At 37.6% G+C, this 20,705-nt stretch overlaps 1 protein-coding gene across 1 annotated transcript; it reads left to right on the top strand.

The window, feature by feature from the left end:
* Positions 1–1,430: 1,430 nt before the first annotated feature.
* Positions 1,431–20,154, top strand: SAMD9 (sterile alpha motif domain containing 9). Its single transcript, XM_011955057.1, is given in 6 exon segments — positions 1,431–1,541; positions 13,382–13,725; positions 13,728–15,848; positions 15,850–17,798; positions 17,800–18,045; positions 18,938–20,154. Coding segments are annotated over 5 exon segments (4,764 nt in total). The 5' UTR covers positions 1,431–1,541; positions 13,382–13,389; the 3' UTR covers positions 19,050–20,154.
* The last annotated feature ends 551 nt before the right edge of the window (positions 20,155–20,705 follow it).

Genomic DNA, 20,705 nt, shown 5'->3' with positions numbered 1-20,705 from the left:
TTTTTTTTTTTTTTGCATCTCAGGGAATCTGCAGTGGCAATACAGTTTCTTCACAGGGTCTGTGGATTCTCTTGGTTTTCCTGGTATGTTGCTGCAGTAATTCTTGAAGCAAAACCTCACAATGTGAGTCTCCACATGCTGTCCTGTCTGACCCAGTGGGAGCTGCAAGCTAGTCCTGCCTCCTCACCCTCACAGAAACAGGAGAATAATGTTTGACCAAATATCTAGGCACTTTGTGGCCCAGTCAAGTTGACACATTAAATTGACCATCACACTGGTCGCCATGCAAAGTGGAACCCAGGTTTCAGAGCTCAGGCCCAGGGTCCCCTTACGAGGAGGGCTCCTGAGGGTTATGAGTGTAATGACTATATCTAGGCTGTCCTTCACAGCCACTTTCTTTCTTCCTAAACCTCAGGATTTAAGCACACTGGCCTGAAACCTGGGTTCAAATCTCTGCCATGTATTAGTTGTGCAAACTTTAGATATTATTTAGATGTTATTTAATATCTCTATGCCTCAGTTTCTTCACCTTTAAAATTGAGATAAAAATAATCTCTACCTCAGGAGATTGTTGTGAAGAGTAATTAAGTTAATATGAAACACTTAGAACAATGCCTGGTACGTGGTAAGTGCCCAATAAATATTTTAAAATAAATGTTTTTAAATGTTTTCATCTAAAACCAGTGTGAATCAATTATGGGATGTGGAAAGCAAAAGTTAATTGAGCATATACAATAAATATTAGTACTTGCTGTTAGTTTTTAAAATATCAGCTATTTTTGTTGCTCTCACCCAGGCAGTTTTCTACCTGGCCCTGACACTGACCTTAGAAAAGATAAATCTCTACAATGTGACCATCAGGTCTGCTGCAGCCCTGGTCTGCTCTGCAGAACTAAGCCAGAGGCATTTAGCATTTATTGGGGTGCTCAAAGAAGTCCCATCCCTGAAAGACATCCTTTACACTTTAGGAAAACAGAAATGGACCGTAACTCCACCCTTAAAGGCCAGTGAAATACTGACCTAGAGTATCTCCAACCCGGCGCTCCACAAGGCTGGGACTGCAACGTAAACTCATATTCCCAAAGGATCAATTAAGCCAGAATATCCCACAGTTTGTCTGTAACAAGACAATGAGGCTTTTTGCAGCCCTTAAAACTCTCAAGTGAGGAAAAATTGTTAAGCCTTCAGATTTTAACCAAGCAGACCAGAAGGTGGTATAGAGCCACAGCTTATAAAAAAGCATTTCAGATAGAAAAGGCCACGCCATAATTTCAGATCTGAGAAATGAAACTGAAACCAAACCTACATTCTTCCTTCCCCCAACCTCCCAGTTGTTAAGCACGCCCTGTTGTTTCTGAGCCAATTAGAGCTTGCTATGAGATAGAAGCAGAGAACACATAGACTTCCGTTAAAACCAGAATGAGGAAAATACTTTTCTCTAGCATCATAGGAGGAAGAAAACAAACACATCAGATATTTTCAGCACCAAAAGAGATGGTTTTCCCCACATATATGTAAAAGAAATTTGCAAGACTATCTGAGTAAGTACAATATCTATTATTAATATTGTTCTTACTATCTATAGCAGCATTTTATTGAATAGAAAGAAATATACTTTTCAATTAGAAGATTTAAATATACCTCGAAACAAAAAATACTATTCTAAGCCTTGAAATTCTAGACTATTTGTTGCTCTGACAGGAGCATGTTTTGTATTAGTTGAAAAATTAGTCATAACATTTCATTAAAGATGCAGTTGAAAACTACAGACACTTTTATTGATGAAATCTCCCAAGGCATAACAGCATCTTCAGAAAGAACAAACAGGCCAGGTGTGGTAGCCTGGAATTTGAGCACTTTGAGAATTGTTTGAGGCCAGGAATTCAAAATTAGCTTGGGCAACATAGCAAAACCCTACCTAGCAAGATTCCTACCAAAAAAAAAAAAAATAGCTGGATGTGGTGGCACGCAGCTGTAGTCCTAGCTGCTTTGGAGGCTGAGGCAGAAGGATTGCTTGAGCCTGAGAATTTAAGGTTACAGTGAGCTATAATTGCACCACTGCACTCCAGCATAGGCAACATTGAGACCGTGTCTCAAAAAAAAAAAAAAAGAAAAAGGAAAAATAGATAAAGAACAGGTAATGAAAACCTAAAAGTACTTTAATCAAATATACCTTCTACCATCTACTCTAAGAAATAAGTAGCTTCCAGAAAACAAAGCTCTCTGAGAGTTTCTCAAATACTGTTGTTGGATGACATACATAGGAAGACAGACAGACAGATAGACTACTATGAGAAGTCTTTGGAATTATGGCAGCTTTATGTGCCTGGCAAAAATACTAGGCTTATGTCTAATTTCTCCCCGAAGGAAACACTAAGATAATGCAAGAGGGTTGGGGGATCACATTTCTGAATGAAGGCCTGACCTTCAGCTCCCTTTAGAAAAGTTAACAAACCCTACAGTTTAACACCAACCAGAGTTAAAAAAAATGTATGTGGGTTCAATTGGTAACAAATAGTGTTTCCTGCTAAGATTCTCAGAACCAAATTTTCAGGTCAGTTTTTAAAGTATATGGTATAAAAACCAGTTAGTCACTAATTTTACTCCATGATTTCACCTTTTTTTCCCCTACCATTATTTAGCCTTCCCCATGATTTCTTTACCTAACGGTTTTAATATATGTGTGATCCTGTATTACTTTCTAAATATTTCACCTAAAAAACATTTTGGAATAAGAGAGGATATAAAGAAATCATAAATATGTAAAATATCTATGAACAGTAGCATAAATACCTATGAATGGTGGCATATTATTTTCTCCAAGAGTGACATCAACAACTTTTAAAAAATAACTATTGAAAGGCACAGCTATCAATAATCTGACAAAAGCTTTAGGGGAAGAAGCGTGAAAGTGTAACCTGTTCAATGACATTGAAAGAGATTCATAATCTCTCTAGTAGAGAAAACAGTCAAAAGTCACTTCTTTATTATTTGCTTACTTTCCCAACCAAATGTTCAGGCCCAGTTCTCCATCTCCCACGTTTTTATATGAGAACCTGACTTTATGTTTTTACATATAATGGTATGCAGTTCTTGCATAAATCAAATAATCCATTTAATTCACCACTCGTTCTCATAATCTAGTTTATGACATATCACCCAGAGAGTAAGGACTGTGACTGTGTCTGTAAAACTGTGAAAGGTTCAAGTTGATGAAGGAAGTCAGGGAGACCCCAGGAAAAGGGTACTGGTGGGATGGGGCGAGATGAGGGATGAGAGTCACGGATATGAGGCCCCAGGAGCCAGGGCACACTAGCAGCAAAATAATCAGGGACCCCTGCTTTATGTTAAATAGTGTGGTTGTAACAAAAGGGAGCATACTTTCATAGGGTGGAGTAGATGTGACTCAGCAAATGGATACAAGAAAGTGACTTAGATAGAACGGTCACTAGACGAGGGTGTAGTCAGCTTTTAGACAACTCTAAAACCAGTATGAATCAACACTGAGTGGGATACAGAAGTCAAAAGTTCATAATCTGAGGCTGCAATAATAAACATCTCGCAAAACTTTAGGACCTCACATACCATTGAATTCACAATTGTCCTTGGTTCATAACACACCATCATCTTTTTTATGCAAGTGTCTCTTTTATTTTATTCTCCGTTTATTTATTTTCTAATGTATTTTGGAGGCATTATTGGCTTTTTAAATACGGTATAACTTATATACAATGAACGAACTTTAGGGTAAGCCTCTATGAAATTTTTATATGTACTTAACCTGTGCAACCACTACCCATATCAAGATATAAAATATTTCCATCACCCCAGAAGTTTTCCTTGTGTTCCTTCCCAGAAAATATCTACCCCCAACATCATTCTGACTACTATGACAGATTACTTTTGCCTATTCTTAAACTATATAAGTAGAATTCTACAATATGTTTTCTGTTGTAACTGGCTTATTTCACACAGTATGATGTGAGATTCTTTCATGTTGTTGCCTGTATCAGTACTTTAATCGTTTTCATGAGAATTGCAGATCCAAAGGGTAGGTATATATTTAACTTCACAAAAACTAATAGCTTCTTAAAGTGGCTGAAATAATGTACATTCCAACAGGCAATGTATGAGAGCTCCATTGACTCCACATCTTCACCAACATTTCGCGTTACCAGTCTTTAATTTTAGCCATTCTGGTAGGCATGTAATATTATCTTGTTGTAATTTTGCTTTGCATATCCATTATAGTAAAGATTTTGGAACACTTCTAATTGCACTTCATTACACCCGCCTCTGTGACTACCAAAATCCCCACTGGTTTCTCCTCCTCCCAGTAGGCCAAGTCTAATCCTTAAACCCAACCCGAAATCCCAAATCAACAAATGCCCCCAAAGCTTACCTAGACAGGAACTTTTTCCTCTCTGGAATTTTAGTTCACCCTGTCCTTGTCATCTGGTCTATTGATGACTTTGTGATTACTTAAAACTATGAGTTTTGCAATTTTTCGGATTTTGTTCTCATTGTTGCAGTGGGTGAGTAGGTGGCCTTTTGTGATCTCCTACATCCTGAAACTGAGACTCCTTCAGTTTCTTCTAGAGTCAGTTTGGTAAGCTATATTTTTTAAGAATTTGCTGATTTATTCAGTTATTATAACTGAATTCAATTTATTCAGTTAAAGTTGGTTGGAATAATATCCAAACCCTTTCATTTTTAAAGTATCTAATATTGCTTACTTGTATCTAATATTGCTTATTTTATTAATTGAATTATTTGAATTATTAATTGAATTATTTAATTAAATTGCTAATTTAATTAATATTGCTTATTTTATTTTTTGGTTAATCATTCCATGGATGTGTCAATTTTATTACTTTTTATCTCTTGGACTTCATTGAGTCTCTCTTGTCATTTTGTTTTCCATTTTATAAATTTCTACTTTTATCTTTATTTTTTTCTTTCTTCTTATTTCAGGTTTATTCTGTTGCTCTTCTTTGAATTTATTAAATTGGCATTTAGTTCATACTTTTCAGTCATTCTTCCTTTTTTTAAATTATACTTTAAGTTCTAGGGTACATATGCACAACATGCAGGTTTGTTACATATGCACACATGTGCCATGTTGGTGTGCTGCACCCATTAACTCATCATTTACATTAGGTATATCTCCTAATGCTATCCCTCCCCCCTCCCCCCACCCCACAACAGGCCCCGGTGTGTGATGTTCACCACCCTGTGTCCTAGTATTCTCATTGTTCACTTCCCACCTGTGAGTGTGAACATGTGGTGTTTGGTTTTCTGTCTTTGCGATAGTTTGCTCACAATGATAGTTTCCAGCTTCATCCATGTCCCTACAAAGGACATGAACTCATCCTTTTTATGGCTGCATAGTATTCCATGGTGTATATGTGCCACATTTACTTAATCCAGTTTATCATTGATGGACATTTGGGTTGGTTCCAAGTCTTTGCTATTGTGAATAGTGCCTCAATAAACATACGTGTGCATGTGTCTTTATAGCAACATGATTTATAATCCTTTGGATATATACCCAGCAAAGGGATGGTTGAGACGAATGGTATTTTTAGGTCTAGATCTTTGAGGAATCACCATGCTGTCTTCCACAATGGTTGAACTAATTTACAGTCCCACCAACAGTGTAAAGGTGTTCCTATTTCTCCACATCCTCTCCAGCACTTGTTGTTTCCTGACTTTTTAGTGATCGCCGTTCTAACTGGTGTGACATGGTATCTCATTGTGGTTTAGATTTGCATTTCTCTGATGGCCAGTGATGATGAGCATTTTTTCATGTGTCTGTTGGCTGCATAAATGTCCTCTTTTGAGAAGTGTCTGTTCTTGTCCTTTGCCCACTTTTTGATGGGGTTGTTTTTTTCTTGTAAATTTATTTAAGTTCTTTGTAGATTCCAGATATTAGCCCTTTGTGAGATTGGTAGATTGTAAAAATTTTCTCCCATTCTGTAAGTTGCCTGTTCACTCTGATGGTAGTTTCTTTTGCTGTGCAGAAGCTCTTTAGTTTGTCAGTTTTGGCTTTTGTTATCATTGCTTTTTGTATTTTAGTTATAAGTCCTTGCCCATGCCTATGTCCTGAATGGTATTGCCTAGGTTTTCTTCTAGGTTTTTTATAGTTTTAGGCCTAATATTTAAGTCTTTAATCCATGTTGAATTAATTTTTGTATAAGGTGTAAGGAAAGGATCCAGTTTTGTCTTTCTACATATGGCTAGCCAATTTTCCCAGCACCATTTATTAAATAGGGAATCCTTTCCCCATTTCTTGTTTTTGTCAGGTTTGTCAAAGATCAGATGGTTGTAGATGTGTGGTGTTATTTCTGAGGGCTCTGTTCTGTTCCATTGGTCTATATCTCTGTTTTGGTACCAGTACCATGCTGTTTTGGTTACTGTAGCCTTGTAGTATAGTTTGAAGTCAGGTAGTGTGATGCCTCCAGGTTTGTTCTTTTGGCTTAGGATTGTCTTGGCATTGTAGGCTCTTATTTTTGGTGCCATATGAACTTTAAAGTAGTTTTTTCCAATTCTGTGAAGAAAGTCATTGGTAGCTTAATGGGGATGGCATTGAATCTATAAATTACCTTGGGCTGTATGGCCATTTTCACGATATTGATTCTTCCTATCCATGAGCATGGAATATTCTTTTGTTTGTTTGTGTCCTCTTTTATTTCATTTATTTTATTTTATTTTTTCTTACATTTTATTTTACTTTATTCTTTTTTTAATTCTTATTTTATTTTATTCTTTTATTTTATTTTTATTTCATTGAGCAGTGGTTTGTAGTGCTCCTTGAAGAGGTCTTTCACATCCCTTGTAAGTTGGATTCTAGGTATTTTATTCTCTTTAAAGCAATTGTGAATGGGAGTTCACTCATGATTTGGCTCTCTGTTTGTCTGTTTTTGGTGTATAGAAGTGCTTTTGATTTTTGCACATTGATTTTTGTATCCTGAGACTTGACTGAAGATGCTTATCAGTTTAAGGAGATTTTGGTCTGAGATGATGGGGTTTTCTAAACATACAATCATGTCATCTGCAAACAGGGACAATTTGACTTTCTTCTTTCCTAACTGAATACCCTTTATTTCTTTCTCCTGCCTGATTGCCCTAGCCAGGACTTCCAACACTATGTTGAATAGGAGTGGTGAGAGAGGACATCCCTGTCTTGTGCCAGTTTTCAAAGGGAATGCTTCCAGTTTTTGCCATTATGATATTGGCTGTGGGTTTGTCATAAATAGCTCTTATTATTTTGAGATATGTCCCATCAATACCTAGTTTATTGAGAGTTTTTAGCATGAAGTGCTGTTGAATATTGTCAAAGGCCTTTTCTGCATCTATTGAGAGAATCATGTGGTTTTTATCTTTGGTTCTGTTTATATGATGTATTACATTTATTGATTTGCATATGTTGAACCAGCCTTGCATCCCAGGGATGAAGCTAACTTGATCTTGGTGGATAAGCTTCTTGATGTGCTGCTGGATTCAGTTTGCCAGTATTTTATTGAGGATTTTTCCATCGATGTCCATCAGGGATATTAGTCAAAAATTCTTTTTTTGTTGTTGTATCTCTGCCAGGCTTTGGTATCAGGATGATGCTGGCCTCATAAAATGCATTAGGGAGGACTCCCTCTTTTTCTATTGATTGGAATAGTTTCAGAAGGAATGGTACCAGCTCCTCTTTGTGCCTCTGGTAGAATTTGACTGTGAATCCGTCTGGTCCTAGACTTTTTTTGGTTGGTAGGCTATTAATTGTTGCTTCAATTTCAGAACCTGTTATTGGTCTATTCAGGGATTCAACTTCTTCCTGGCTTAGTCTTGGGAGGGTATATGTGTTCAGGAATTTATCCATTTCTTCTAGATTTTCTAGTTTATATGCATACAGGTTTTTACAGTATTCTCTGATGGTAGTTTGGATGTCTGTGGGATCGGTGGTAATATCTCCTTTATCATTTGTTATTGTATCTATTTGATTATTCTCTCTTTTCTTCTTTATTAATCTTGCTAGCGGTCTATCAATTTTGTTGATCTTTTCAAAAAACCAACTCCTGGATTCATTGATTTTTTGGAGGTTTTTTTTGTGTCTCTATCTCCTTCAGTTCTGCTCTGATCTTAGTTATTTCTTGCCTTCTGCTAGCTTTTGAATGTTTGCTCTTGCTTCTGTAGTTGTTTTAATTGTGATGTTAGAGTGTCAATTTTAGATCTTTCCTGCTTTCTCTTGTGGGCATTTAGTGCTATAAATTTCCCTCTACACACTGCTTTAAATGTATCCCAGAGATTCTGGTATGTTGTGTCTTTGTTCTCACTGGTTTCAAAGAACATCTTTATTTCTGCTTTCATTTCATTAGGTACACAGTAGTCATTCAGGAGCAGGTTGTTCAGTTTCCATGAAGTTGAGCGGTTTTGAGTGAGTTTCTTAATCCTGAGTTCTAATTTGATTGCACTGTGGTTTGAGAGACAGTTTGTTATAATGTTTGTTCTTTTACATCTGCTGAGGAGTACTTTACTTCCAACTATGTGGTCAATTTTGGAATAAGTATGATGTGGTGCTGAGAAGAATATATATTCTGTTGATTTGGGGTGGAGAGTTCTGTAGATGTCTATTAGGTCCACTTGGTGCAGAGCTGAGTTCAAATCCTGGATATCCTTGTTAACTTTCTGTCTCGTTGATCTGTCTAATGTTGACAGTGGGGTGTTAAAGTCTCCCATTATTATTGTATGGGAGTCTAAGTCTCTTTGTAGGTCTCTAAGGACTTGCTTTATGAATCTGGGTACTCCTGTATTGGGTGCATATATATTTAGGATAGTTAGCTATTCTTGTTGAATTGATCCCTTTACAGTTATGTAATGGCCTTGTCTCTTTTGATCTTTGTTGGTTTAAAGTCTGTTTTATCAGAGACTAGGATTGCAGCCCCTGCTTTTTGTTTTGTTTTTTTTTCCATTTGCTTGGTAGATCTTCCTCCATCCCCTTATTTTGAGCCTATGTGTATCTCTGTGCATGAGATGGGTCTCCTGAATACAGCACACTGATGGGTCTTGACTCTTTATCCAATTTGCCAGTCTGTCTTTTAATTGGACCATTTAGCCCATTTACACTTTAGGTTAATATTGTTGTGTGTGAATTTCATCCTGTCATTATGAGGTTAGCTGGTTATTTTGCTCATTAGTTGATGCAGTTTCTTCCTAACTGCATCTTTACAATTTGACATGGTCTTTACAATTTGACATGTTTTTGCAGTGGCTGGTACCAGTTGTTCCTTTCCATGTTTACTGCTTCCTTTAGGAGCTCTTGTATAGCAGGCCTGGTGGTGACAAAATCTCTCAGCATTTGCTTGCCTGTAAAGGATTTTATTTCTCCTTCACTTATTAAACTTAGTTTGGCTGGATATGAAATTCTGGGTTGAAAATTCTTTTCTTTAAGAATGTTGAATATTGGCCCCCACTCTCTTCTGGCTTGTAGAGTTTCTGCCAAGAGATCCCCTGTAAATCTGATGGGCTTCCCTTTGTGGGTAACCCAATCTTTCTCTCTGGCAGCCCTTAACATTTTTTCCTTCATTTAAACTTTTGGTGAATCTGACAATTATGTGTCTTGGAGTTGCTCTTCTCAAGGAGTATCTTTGTGGCATTCTCTGTATTTCCTGAATTTTAATGTCTGCCTGCCTTGCTAGGTTGGGGAAGTTCTACTAGATAATATCCTGAAGAGTGTTTTCCAACTTGGTTCTATTCTCCCCATCACATTCAGGTACACCAATCAGATGTAGATTTGGTCTTTTCCCATAATCCCATATTTCTTGGAGGCTTTGTTTGTTTCTTTTTACTCTTTTTTCTCTAAACTCTTCTCGCTTAATTTCATTCATTTGATCTTCAATCACTGATACCCTTTCTTCCACTTGATCAAATCAGCTACTGAAGCTTGTGTATGCAACATGTAGTTCTTGTGCCATGGTTTTCAGCTCCATCAGGTCATTTAAGGTCTTCTCTATGCTGCTTATTCTAGTTAGCCATTCGTCTAATCTTTCTTCAATGTTTTTAGCTTCTTTGCGGTGGGTTTGAACATCCTCCTTTAGCTCAGAGAAGTTTGTTATTACCGATCATCTGAAGCCTGCTTCTCTCAACTCATCAAAGTCATTCTCTTTCCAGCTTTGCTCCATTGCTGGTGAGGAGCTGCATTCCTTTGGAGGAGAAGAGGTGCTCTGATTTTTAGAATTTTCACCTTTTCTGCTCTGGTTTCTCCCCATCTTTGTGGTTTTATCTACCTTTGGTCTTTGATGATGGTGACGTACAGATGGGGTTTTGGTGTGGATGTCCTTTCTGTTTGTTAGTTTTCCTTCTAACAGTCAGGACCCTCAGCTGTAGGTCTGTTGGAGTTTGCTGGAGGTCCATTCCAGACCCTGTTTGCCTGGGTATCACCAGCGGAGGCTGCAGAACAGCAAATATTGCAGAACAGCAAATATTGCAGAACAGCAAATGTTGCTGCCTGATCCTTCCTCTGGAAGCTTCGTCTCAGAGGGGCACCCAGCTGTATGAAGTGTCTGTAGGCCCCTAATGGGAGGTGTCTCCCAGTCTGCAGGAGTTTCTGCTGCCTTTTGTTCAGCTATGCCCTGCCCACAGAGGTGGAGTCTACAGAAGCAGGCAGGCCTCCTTGAGCTGCAGTGGGCTCCACCCAGTTCGAGGATCCTGGCCACTTTGTTTACCTACTCAATCCTCAGCAATGGCAGACGCCCCTCCCCTAGCCTTGCTGCTGCTGCCTTGCAGTTCGATCTGAGACTGCTGTGCTAGCAGTGAGTGAGGCTTCATGGGTATGGGACCCTCTGAGCCAGGTGCGGGATATAATCTTCTGGTGTGCCATTTGCTAAGACCATTGGAAAAGCACAGTACTAGGGTAGGAGTGTCCCGATTTTCCAAGTACCATCTGTCATGGCTTCCCTTGGCTAGGAAAGGGAATTTCCCAACCACTTGCACTTCCTGGGTGATGTGATGCCCTTCCCTGCTTTAGCTCACACTCCATGGACTACACCCACTGTCTGACAAGCCCCAGTGAGATGAACCTGGTACCTCAGTTGAAAACGCAGTAATCACCCATCTTCTTCATCACTCACACTGGAAGCTATAGACTGGAGCTGTTCCTATTTGGCCATCTTGAAACCCGGCCCTGCGCTTTAGACTTGGCACCCTATGGCTTGAGGAGGTGACACTGTGTCCATGTGCGTGTGAAGGGAGAATGGCTGAAGGTACTTGCGGTCCCCCAGATAAAATCTGCGGATGCGGGTCACACCCATGCACACATGCAGCAGGGGTCTTAGCCATACAGGTGCACAGCAGGGCACACCCATTCTTTCATTTCTATAAATACATACAAGGCTATACATATTTCTCCAAGTATTGTAGACATTGTTCCTTACAACTTTTTATATGCATTTTTATTACTGCTCAGTTCTAAATATTTTTCTCTTTAATGGATACCATTGCAGTTTTTTATTTTTTGAGTAACATTTTATTTGAGATTATTGTAGATTCATATGTACTTGCAAGAAATAATTTGATATTCTGTGTACTCTTTACCTAACTTCCCCAATTGTAAAATCTTACAAAATTATAGTACAAAATCGCAACCAAGATATTGCCTATCTTTGCCTATTTTGTATTGCTATAGCTGTAAAGTATGTTGCTTATTCACTTTCTGTGCATACCGCAGTTACATAATGAAAAAAATAATAGCTTAAACCTTGGACCATGGCTCTGGCATCTTCATATCTTGAAAGGAACGTAAATCCTAATCCTGAGTTTGTCTCTGCCACTAGAAAGCAATATTTCTGTGTGTTATTTCATGAACGTGGGCCTATATAATAATTTATCTGCCATCATTCCCCAGGCTGCCTCAATTATTTAATTTGATGCCTCCCATGACAAATGAAAGTTTAGTTCATTAAAATGACTCATAGTTTTGGATCATACTTAAAACTGATTATTATTATTTGTATTTCATTTTTTCTAACCATTGCTATATTTGCGTAGCATAGATTGACATTAATTTTTCAGATAGTAGTCTGCAAATTTGCAAACTAAATAATTACACCATGAGTCATTGCTCAGGAATCAGCTCTTATCAATTATCATGTGAAAAATTACTTTAATACAACAGTAGCCAACAAGTTCACTACTCAGCAAGTTATTCCACATGACATGGAGCAGAACAGCTCACAGACAAAATTAAGATGCTTGAAGGACATATTTTTTAAAATCAATTAAAATACACAACAAGGCCACGCACGGTGGCTCACGCCTGTAATCCCAGCACTTTGGGAGGCGGAGGCAGGAGGATTGCTTGAACCCAGGAGGCAGAGGTTGCAATGAGCCAAAATGGCACCATTGCACTCCACCTGGGCAACAAGAGCAAAACTTCATCTCAAAAAAAAAAAAAATTAAAATACCCAACAACAACAACAAAGAGGTGGCAACACATCTTGGATAAAGAACAAGAAGAGTAGAAGGATCTCATTATCTCAGTTGTGCTAGTTAATATATCTTCTGTCTTCCTCTCTGATGTTTCAGCATTCTGCACTGACTGTACAATTTTGAGAACCAGAGTTGAGGTCTGCTTAAAGGGGCTCGGCAGATGGAAGAGGTCGTGGGTCAATGACATACACTTGCTCTAATCAGAAAAATGCAGAGGGATTGGTATGCCTGGCCACAGATAAAGGTCATTAGCCTGATAAGCTACTATGGATTTTACTGATGTTTCTTCAATGGAGAACACAAATGATTAGAATGAGTGTCACCAAATAAGTAACCCAATTAAGACCTCAAAAACAGCAAGTGCTTCACGTGTGTCTCATGAATATTTACTATTTGGTTCTTACATCCCTTTCTAACTATGCTTAATACTCATACGCTCTATTTACTTTATCTATGTCTATAATGATGTATCTCACAAACCTGCTTCTAACTCAGTTTCAAATATCCTTCTTTTTCCTCTTATTTTCTATATCAGAATTGAATGTTCTTAAATAATACAGCAAACACACATTATAGCAAACAATCATTAAAAAGGATAAACTATCTTGATATATACTGACTGGAAGCATTCCCAAAATTTACTGAGTGAATGAAGTCAGAGAATTATGTATAGTATGCCACAATTTATGTGGGAAAAGGGTGATCATGTGGTTGTATTTGGTATTATTTCTCTGGAGGGATGCAGAGGAAACCGGTAACAGCCATGTTCTCTCAAGAGATAATTCATTGGCATATCCTATTTAACTTTTTAAATTTTGAAAATTATGTATATATTATCTACTAAAATTGATTGTGTCAAAACTTTACTTTTAATAATACTAAATAATTTTTCTTTTTCTACATGTAGGTATCAGAATGGCAAAGCAACTGAACCTTCCACAAAATACAGATGATTGGACAAAAGAGGATGTAAATCGGTGGTTAGAAAGTCACAAGATTGACCAAAAACACAGGGAAATTTTAACTGGACAAGATGTGAATGGAGCAGTCTTGAAGTGGTTAAAAAAAGAACATCTTGTTGATATGGGCATCACACATGGACCAACTATTCAAATAGAAGAACTATTCAAAGAATTGCAGAAAACAGCCATTGAAGATTCGATTCAGACATCTAATACGAGAAAGCCCAGTAAAAATGCTCCTAAAGACCAAACCGTGTCTCAAAAGGAAAGTAGAGAAACTTCAAAGCAAAAAAAAAAAAAGATAAAGAGAACCCAGATATGGTTTATCCGTCTACAATGAGTACAATTGCTAAAGTTTCTGAGTCACTAAAAGCTGAGCTCATAGAAGATAAAATAGATTATACAAAGGAAAGGCAGCCATCCACAGACCTGACATGTGTATCATACCCATTTGATGAATTCAGTAATCCATATCGTTACAAGTTGGATTTCATTCTACAGCCTGAAACAGGACCAGACAATCTCATTGATCTGATACATGAATTCAAAGCCTTCACAAATACAGACACAGCCACAGAAGAGGATATTAAGATGAAATTTAGCAATGAGGTTTTCCGATTTGCTTCAGCTTGTATGAATTCATGTACCAATGGCACTATTCATTTTGGAGTCAAAGACAAACCTCAAGGGAAAATTGTTGGCATCAAAGTCACCAGTGATACCAAGGAAGCCCTCATTAACCATTTCAATCTGATGATAAACAAGTATTTTGAAGACCATCAGGTCCAACAAGCAAAGAAGTACATTCGAGAGCCAAGATTTGTGGAAGTTTTACTGCCAAATAGTACTCTATCTGAAAGATTTGTTATTGAAGTGGACATTATTCCACAGTTTTCTGAACATCAATATGATTATTTCCAGATTAAAATTCAAAATTACAACAACAAAACATGGGAACAAAGTAAAAAATTCTCAGTATTTGTGCGAGATGGGACCAGCTCTAAGGACATTATGAAAAATAAAGCTGATTTCAGAGCATTTAAAGCAGATTTTAAAACACTGGCAGAGTCCAGAAAAGCAGCAGAAGAAAAATTCAGAGCAAAAACAAATAAAAAAGAAAGGGAGGGACCAAAGTTGGTTAAATTATTGACAGGAAATCAAGATTTGTTAGATAATTCATACTATGAACAGTACATTCTTGTAACAAATAAATGTCACTTAGATTAAACAAAACACTTAGATTTCCTGAAGGAAATTAAATGGTTTGCTGTGTTGGAGTTCGATCCTGAGTCTAACATCAATGGAGTGGTCCAAGATTACAAAGCAAGCCGAGTAGCAAACCTTCACTTTCCAAGTATATATGTAGAAAGGAAAACCACACCAAATGAGAAGATTTCTACTCTGAATCTTTACCATCAACAGAGCTGGATTTTCTGCAATGGCAGGTCAGACCTTGACAGTGAAAAATATAAACCCTTTGATCCAAGTTCCTGGCAAAGAGAAAGAGCTTCTAATGTCAGGAAACTGATTTCTTTTCTTACACATGAAGACATAGTGCCAAGAGGGAAGTTTTTGGTGGTATTTCTATTACTATCCTCTGTGGATGACCCAAGAGATCCCCTCATTGAGACTTTCTGTGCTTTCTACGAGGATCTCAAAGGAATAGAGAATATACTGTGTATTTGTGTACAACCACACATATTTCAGGGATGGAAATATCTACTTAAAGCAAGATTAATAAAACACCAAGATGAAATTTCAAGCCAATGTATTTCTGCTTTAAGCCTTGAAGAGATCAATGGCACTATTCTTAAACTAAAATCTGCGACTCAATCTTCAAAAAGACTTTTACCATCTATTGGCTTATCGACTGTCCTTCTGAAAAAAGAAGAAGATATCATGACTACTCTGGAAATTATCTGTGAAAATGAATGTGAGGGTACACTGTTAGAGAAGGACAAAAATAAATTCCTTGAATTCAAGGCATCAAAAGAGGAAGACTTCTATCGAGGTGGCAAAATGTCACGGTGGAACTTCTACTTCTCTTCTGAAAGTTATTCTTCACCTTTTGTCAAAAGGGATAAATATGAAAGACTTGAAGCAATGATTCAAAACTGCGCAGATTCTTCTAAACCAACATGTACCAAAATTATTCACCTGTATCATCATCCAGGCTGTGGGGGAACTACCTTAGCTATGCACATTCTCTGGGACCTAAGGAAAAAATTCAGATGTGCTGTGCTGAAAAACAAGACAGTGGATTTTTCTGAAATTGGAGAACAGGTAACCAATTTAATCACCTATGGGGCAATGAACCGACAGGAATATGTACCTGTAGTGCTCCTTGTTGATGATTTTGAAGAACAAGATAACGTCTATCTTCTGCAGTACTGTATTCAAACAGCTATAGCTAAAAAAGTACATTCGATATGAAAAACCTCTGGTGATTATCCTAAATTGTATGAGATCACAAAATCCTGAAAAAAGTGCAAGGATCCCAGACAGCATTGCCGTAATACAGCAAATCTCTTCCAAAGAACAGAGAGCTTTTGAGCTTAAATTGAAAGAAATCAAAGAACAGCATAAAAACTTTGAGGATTTGTATTCCTTTATGATCATGGAAACCAATTTTAATAAAGAATACATAGAAAATGTGGTCCGGAATATCCTGAAAGGGCAGAATATTTTTACCAAGGAAGCAAAGCTCTTTTCTTTTCTGGCTCTTCTTAATTCATATGTGCCTGATACCACCATTTCACTATCACAGTGTGAAAGATTCTTAGGAATTGGAAACAAGAAGGCTTTCTGGGGGACAGAAAAATTTGAAGACAAGATGGGCACCTACTCTACAATTCTGATAAAAACAGAGGTCATCGAATGTGGGAACTACTGTGGAGTATGCATCATTCACTCTTTGATTGCAAAATTCTCACTGGAAGAACTGAAGAAAAGCTATCATCTGAATAAAAGCCAAATTATGTTGGATATGCTAACTGAGAATTTGTTCTTCGATACTGGTATGGGAAAAAGCAAATTTTTGCAAGATATGCACACTCTCCTACTCACAAGACACCGCAATGAACATGAAGGAGAAACAGGAAATTGGTTTTCCCCATTTATTGAAGCATTACATAAAGATGAAGGAAATGAAGCAGTTGAAGCTGTATTGCTTGAAGGTATCCATCGATTCAACCCAAATGCATTCATTTGCCAAGCGTTGGCAAGACATTTCTACATTAAAAAGAAGGACTTTGGCAATGCTCTAAACTGGGCAAAACAAGCAAAAATCATAGAACCTGACAATTCTTATATCTCAGATACACTGGGTCAAGTCTACAAAAGTAAAATAAGATGGTGGATAGAGGAAAACGGAAGAAACAGGAACATTTCAGTTGATGATCTAATTGCTCTTTTGAATTTAGCAGAACAGGCCTCAAGTGCATTCAAAGAATCTCAACAGCAAAGTGAAGACAGAGAGTGTGAAGTGAAGGAAAGATTGTATCAGAAGTCGAAAAGGAGGTATGATACTTACAATTTCGCTGGTTATCAAGGAGAGATAGGAGTTGGGCTTTACACAATCCAAATTCTCCAGCTCATTCCTTTTTTTGATAATAAAAATGAGCTATCTAAAAGAGATACGGTCAATTTCGTATCAGGAAGTGGTGATATTCCAGGGGATCAAAATGATGAATATAAATTAGCCCTCAAAAACTGTATTCCTTATTTAACTAAATTGAAATTTTCTTTGAAAAAGTCCTTTGATTTTTTTGATGAATACTTTGTCCTGCTAAAACCCAGGAATAACATTAAGCAAAATGAAGAGGCCAAAACTCGGAGAAAGGGGGCTATATATTTTAAGAAATATACAGATATATTTTGTCTCTTAGAAGAATCACAAGACATAGGTCTTGGATCAAAGTTCAGTGAGCCACTTCAAATAGAGAGATGCCAGAAAAGCCTGGTAGCTTTAAAAGCAGGCAAGTTTTCTGGGCTCTTGGAATATCTTATCAAAAGTCAAGAGGATGCTATAAGCACTATGGAATATATAGTGAACAAATATGCTTTTCTTTTAGAACAATGTACTGTCAAAATCCAGTCAAAAGAAAAGTTAAATTTCATCTTGGCCAACATTATTCTCTCCTGTGTCAAACCTACCTCCACATTAGTAAAGCCAGTTGAAAAACTGAAAGATCAGCTTCGAGAAGTCTTGCAACCAATAGGACTGACTTATCGGTTTTCAGAACCTTATTTTCTAGCTTCCCTCTTATTCTGGCCAGAAAATCAACAACTAGATCAACATTCTCAACAAATGAAAGAGTATGCTCAAGCACTGGAAAATTCTTTCAAGGGACAATATAAACATGCATCATACAAAGCAACCAATTGCGTATTTCTTTCTTGGAAAAGGGAAAAGACTGAAAAGACTTGTTCACAAAGGAAAAATTGATCAGCGCTTTGAAAAGACACCAGATATTAATTCCTTGTGGCAGAGTGGAGATGTGTGGAAGGAGCAAAAAGTCCAAGAACTTTTGCTTCGTTTACAAGGTTGAGCTGAAAATAATTGTTTATACATAGAGTATGGAATCAATGAAAAAATCACAATACCCATTACTCCCACTTTTTTTTTGTTTTGTTTTGTTTTGGTGGAGGGGGTGTTGTTTACTTTTTATTTATTTTTTAAAAAAGGTAGAGGAACTTGTCTGGAAAAAAAGTGGAAAGGGGAAATGAAAACGAAAAAATAAAAGACTAAGAGAGGGGCACCCAATCCCATAACATGCAGGGCACCCAATCCCATAACATGCAGGGCTTCCAAACTCGTTCAACCTCAGCAAAAACCTGTTTTCTGTTCAGGCTCTGTCTATTGTCTTCTGTGATTTTGTTCCTTTTGAGAGAATAGGAGGATAAATTAAACTGTTGATAACTTCGGAGCTTTTTTTTTTTATTTTTAATGTAATCTCTATAGATCCTTGAGAGTCCTAAAAATCTTTTCATGAGAATGAATAATGCAATCAGTCTCTTCAGCAATCAGGCCAGCTGAGCATCAAGCTGGCGATTTTATTGGAATGCTTAATGTCCACCACAAAGCGGAGTGAAGGAGACAGCAGTGGAGGCTCACTGTTGGCAGTTCTGACCAGCAACTCTGGCCAAGCTTCTGATGCCAGCCCTTTGCCCATCCTCTCCACCACTCCTGTTTAGAATTAGTGGTCTGTCATTAAAAGACTAAAGCAAATCACCAAGCATTGGCCCAGTGGCTGGTTGTATTATTTCCGTGGGTGCTGTGTGAACGTGTTTTCAAAATCCTAATTGCAATGAACTGTGTATTTGTTTGAGTCCCAACATGGGGCTTAGGTTAAAAAACAGTTGTCACCCCACAACAGCATAGGAGATGAAAGCCATCTTTTCTGTATCAGATCTTGTTGAATTGGCACATTCATGCAAAAATACTCCTTTCCACAGCCTTCTGTCTCCTTGTGAGCTCTGACCTAATGGCCACTCCTTTCAACTCCCACTTTTTTAGGTCAACTTAGAAGTGGCAGAAGCATAGAAAAAGTGTCTTTTTACCTGGGATTTTCCACTGGAGGCCCACTTGCTTATGACATTGAAATTGTTTAAGGGTCTGATATTGTTCCTTCAAGAATTTGGTCTCAGTACCACCTAATTTTTTTAGACTCAAGATCGACGCTTTAAACTGGCAAGGTTATAGATACAGCCCCTAGCTCTTCAGACCTGTACATGCAGTATTTAACTTCCTCTTAAACATGTTATGAGTCCTACAAAGACAATAGTGAAAATGGAAGGAGTGAAATATATGAAAAGCAGCAAATATGTTCCTTGGTTTGGTTAACACCATTGATGACAAAATAATAAGGAGCTATGACTGGAGTCAGAAGAAGTTAGTGTAATAAGCTGGCTACACAGAACCGCACTACTTACCAGGCATGGATTGAAGAAGATTGTCTACTCAAATGGCATTTAGACATTAGAATGTCTGGGAAAATATTTCTCAAAGAGAGCAGAAACCTCTCAAACTGAGTAGCAACATTTATTCTTACTAAGCAGATCATCAATGTATCATGTACTTGGCACTCAAGGATCTTCCAAAACAGAGGACCAACCAGTCTTCTGAATGTCATGCCCACAGAAGTCATCAGACCTTACTAAAGTAGGCTGGAGAATTAGATTGCCTTTTCATGCAGTGAGAGTCAGTTAAACAAAAATAAAATTTGTCTCTATAGCTAATTAGCTTATCAACTCCCCTCCAAACAAACAATTTAAAAAAAAACCTCACACTCAAATTCCACAAGATAATGAACAAAAGGGACTCTTGTGAGAAGACTAATGAGTCTCTCATCCAGAAGATGCCAATGTACTGGCAGACTAACATATAACCTATGTTTTGAACAAAAACAACCAGAGATATGTAATCAAAATGTAATTTTCCCCTAATAAAATTATGGGTATGGGCAGTAATCAATGGCTGCCAAAACCATTAAGTAGAAAGCTGATTAAAAAAACAAAACAAAACAAAACAAAAAACTTTCTAACGGATTTCTCAAACTGTCCCAAATCCTAATAAATATTAACATTACAGAGGAAGACCACACATTATGGGTCTGGAAGTACTATAGGAGTGCACATATCACCCATGAGATGGTCTTGCCAAATAATTAAAGCTGAATTTGATCAGGTGTCTGGATCTTATTTTCAATTCAAAAGAAATTTTTTAAAAATTCCTATTAATTGGCCGGGCACGGTGGCTCAAGCCTGTAATCCCAGCACTTCGGGAGGCCGAGACGGGCGGATCACGAGGTCAGGAGATCGAGACCATCCTGGCTAACATGGTGAAACCCCGTCTCTACTAAAAACTACAAAAAACTAGCCGGGAGAGGTGGCGGCGCCTGTAGTCCCAGCTACCCGGGAGGCTGAGGCAGGAGAATGGCGTGAACCCGGGAGGCGGAGCTTGCAGTGAGCTGAGATCCGGCCACAGCACTCCAGCCTGGGTGACAGAGCGAGACTCTGTCTCAAAAAAAAAAAAAAAAAAAAAAAAAATCCTATTAACACCACAACAAATATGCAACCAGTAATACCCAGAAAGTAGAAATTCACAGGACAAAAACCTGGTTTCTTCAACCAAAAAAGAAAGAAAGAAATTGCAAAGGACCAAAAAAAGGTTAGGGAATCTATACATTATAAGGGATTTAACAACTAAAGTGCAACACATAGACTTTAGATACTAATTTGAGCAAAATCTAAAATCAATTATTAGGC

The sequence above is a fragment of the Colobus angolensis genome, unplaced genomic scaffold (genome assembly GCF_000951035.1).
Source record: "Colobus angolensis palliatus isolate OR3802 unplaced genomic scaffold, Cang.pa_1.0 Scaffold394, whole genome shotgun sequence".
Lineage (NCBI taxonomy): Eukaryota > Metazoa > Chordata > Mammalia > Primates > Cercopithecidae > Colobus > Colobus angolensis.
The sequence above is the reverse complement of the archived record's forward strand: the minus strand, read 5'-3'. Positions and strand labels throughout refer to the sequence as shown.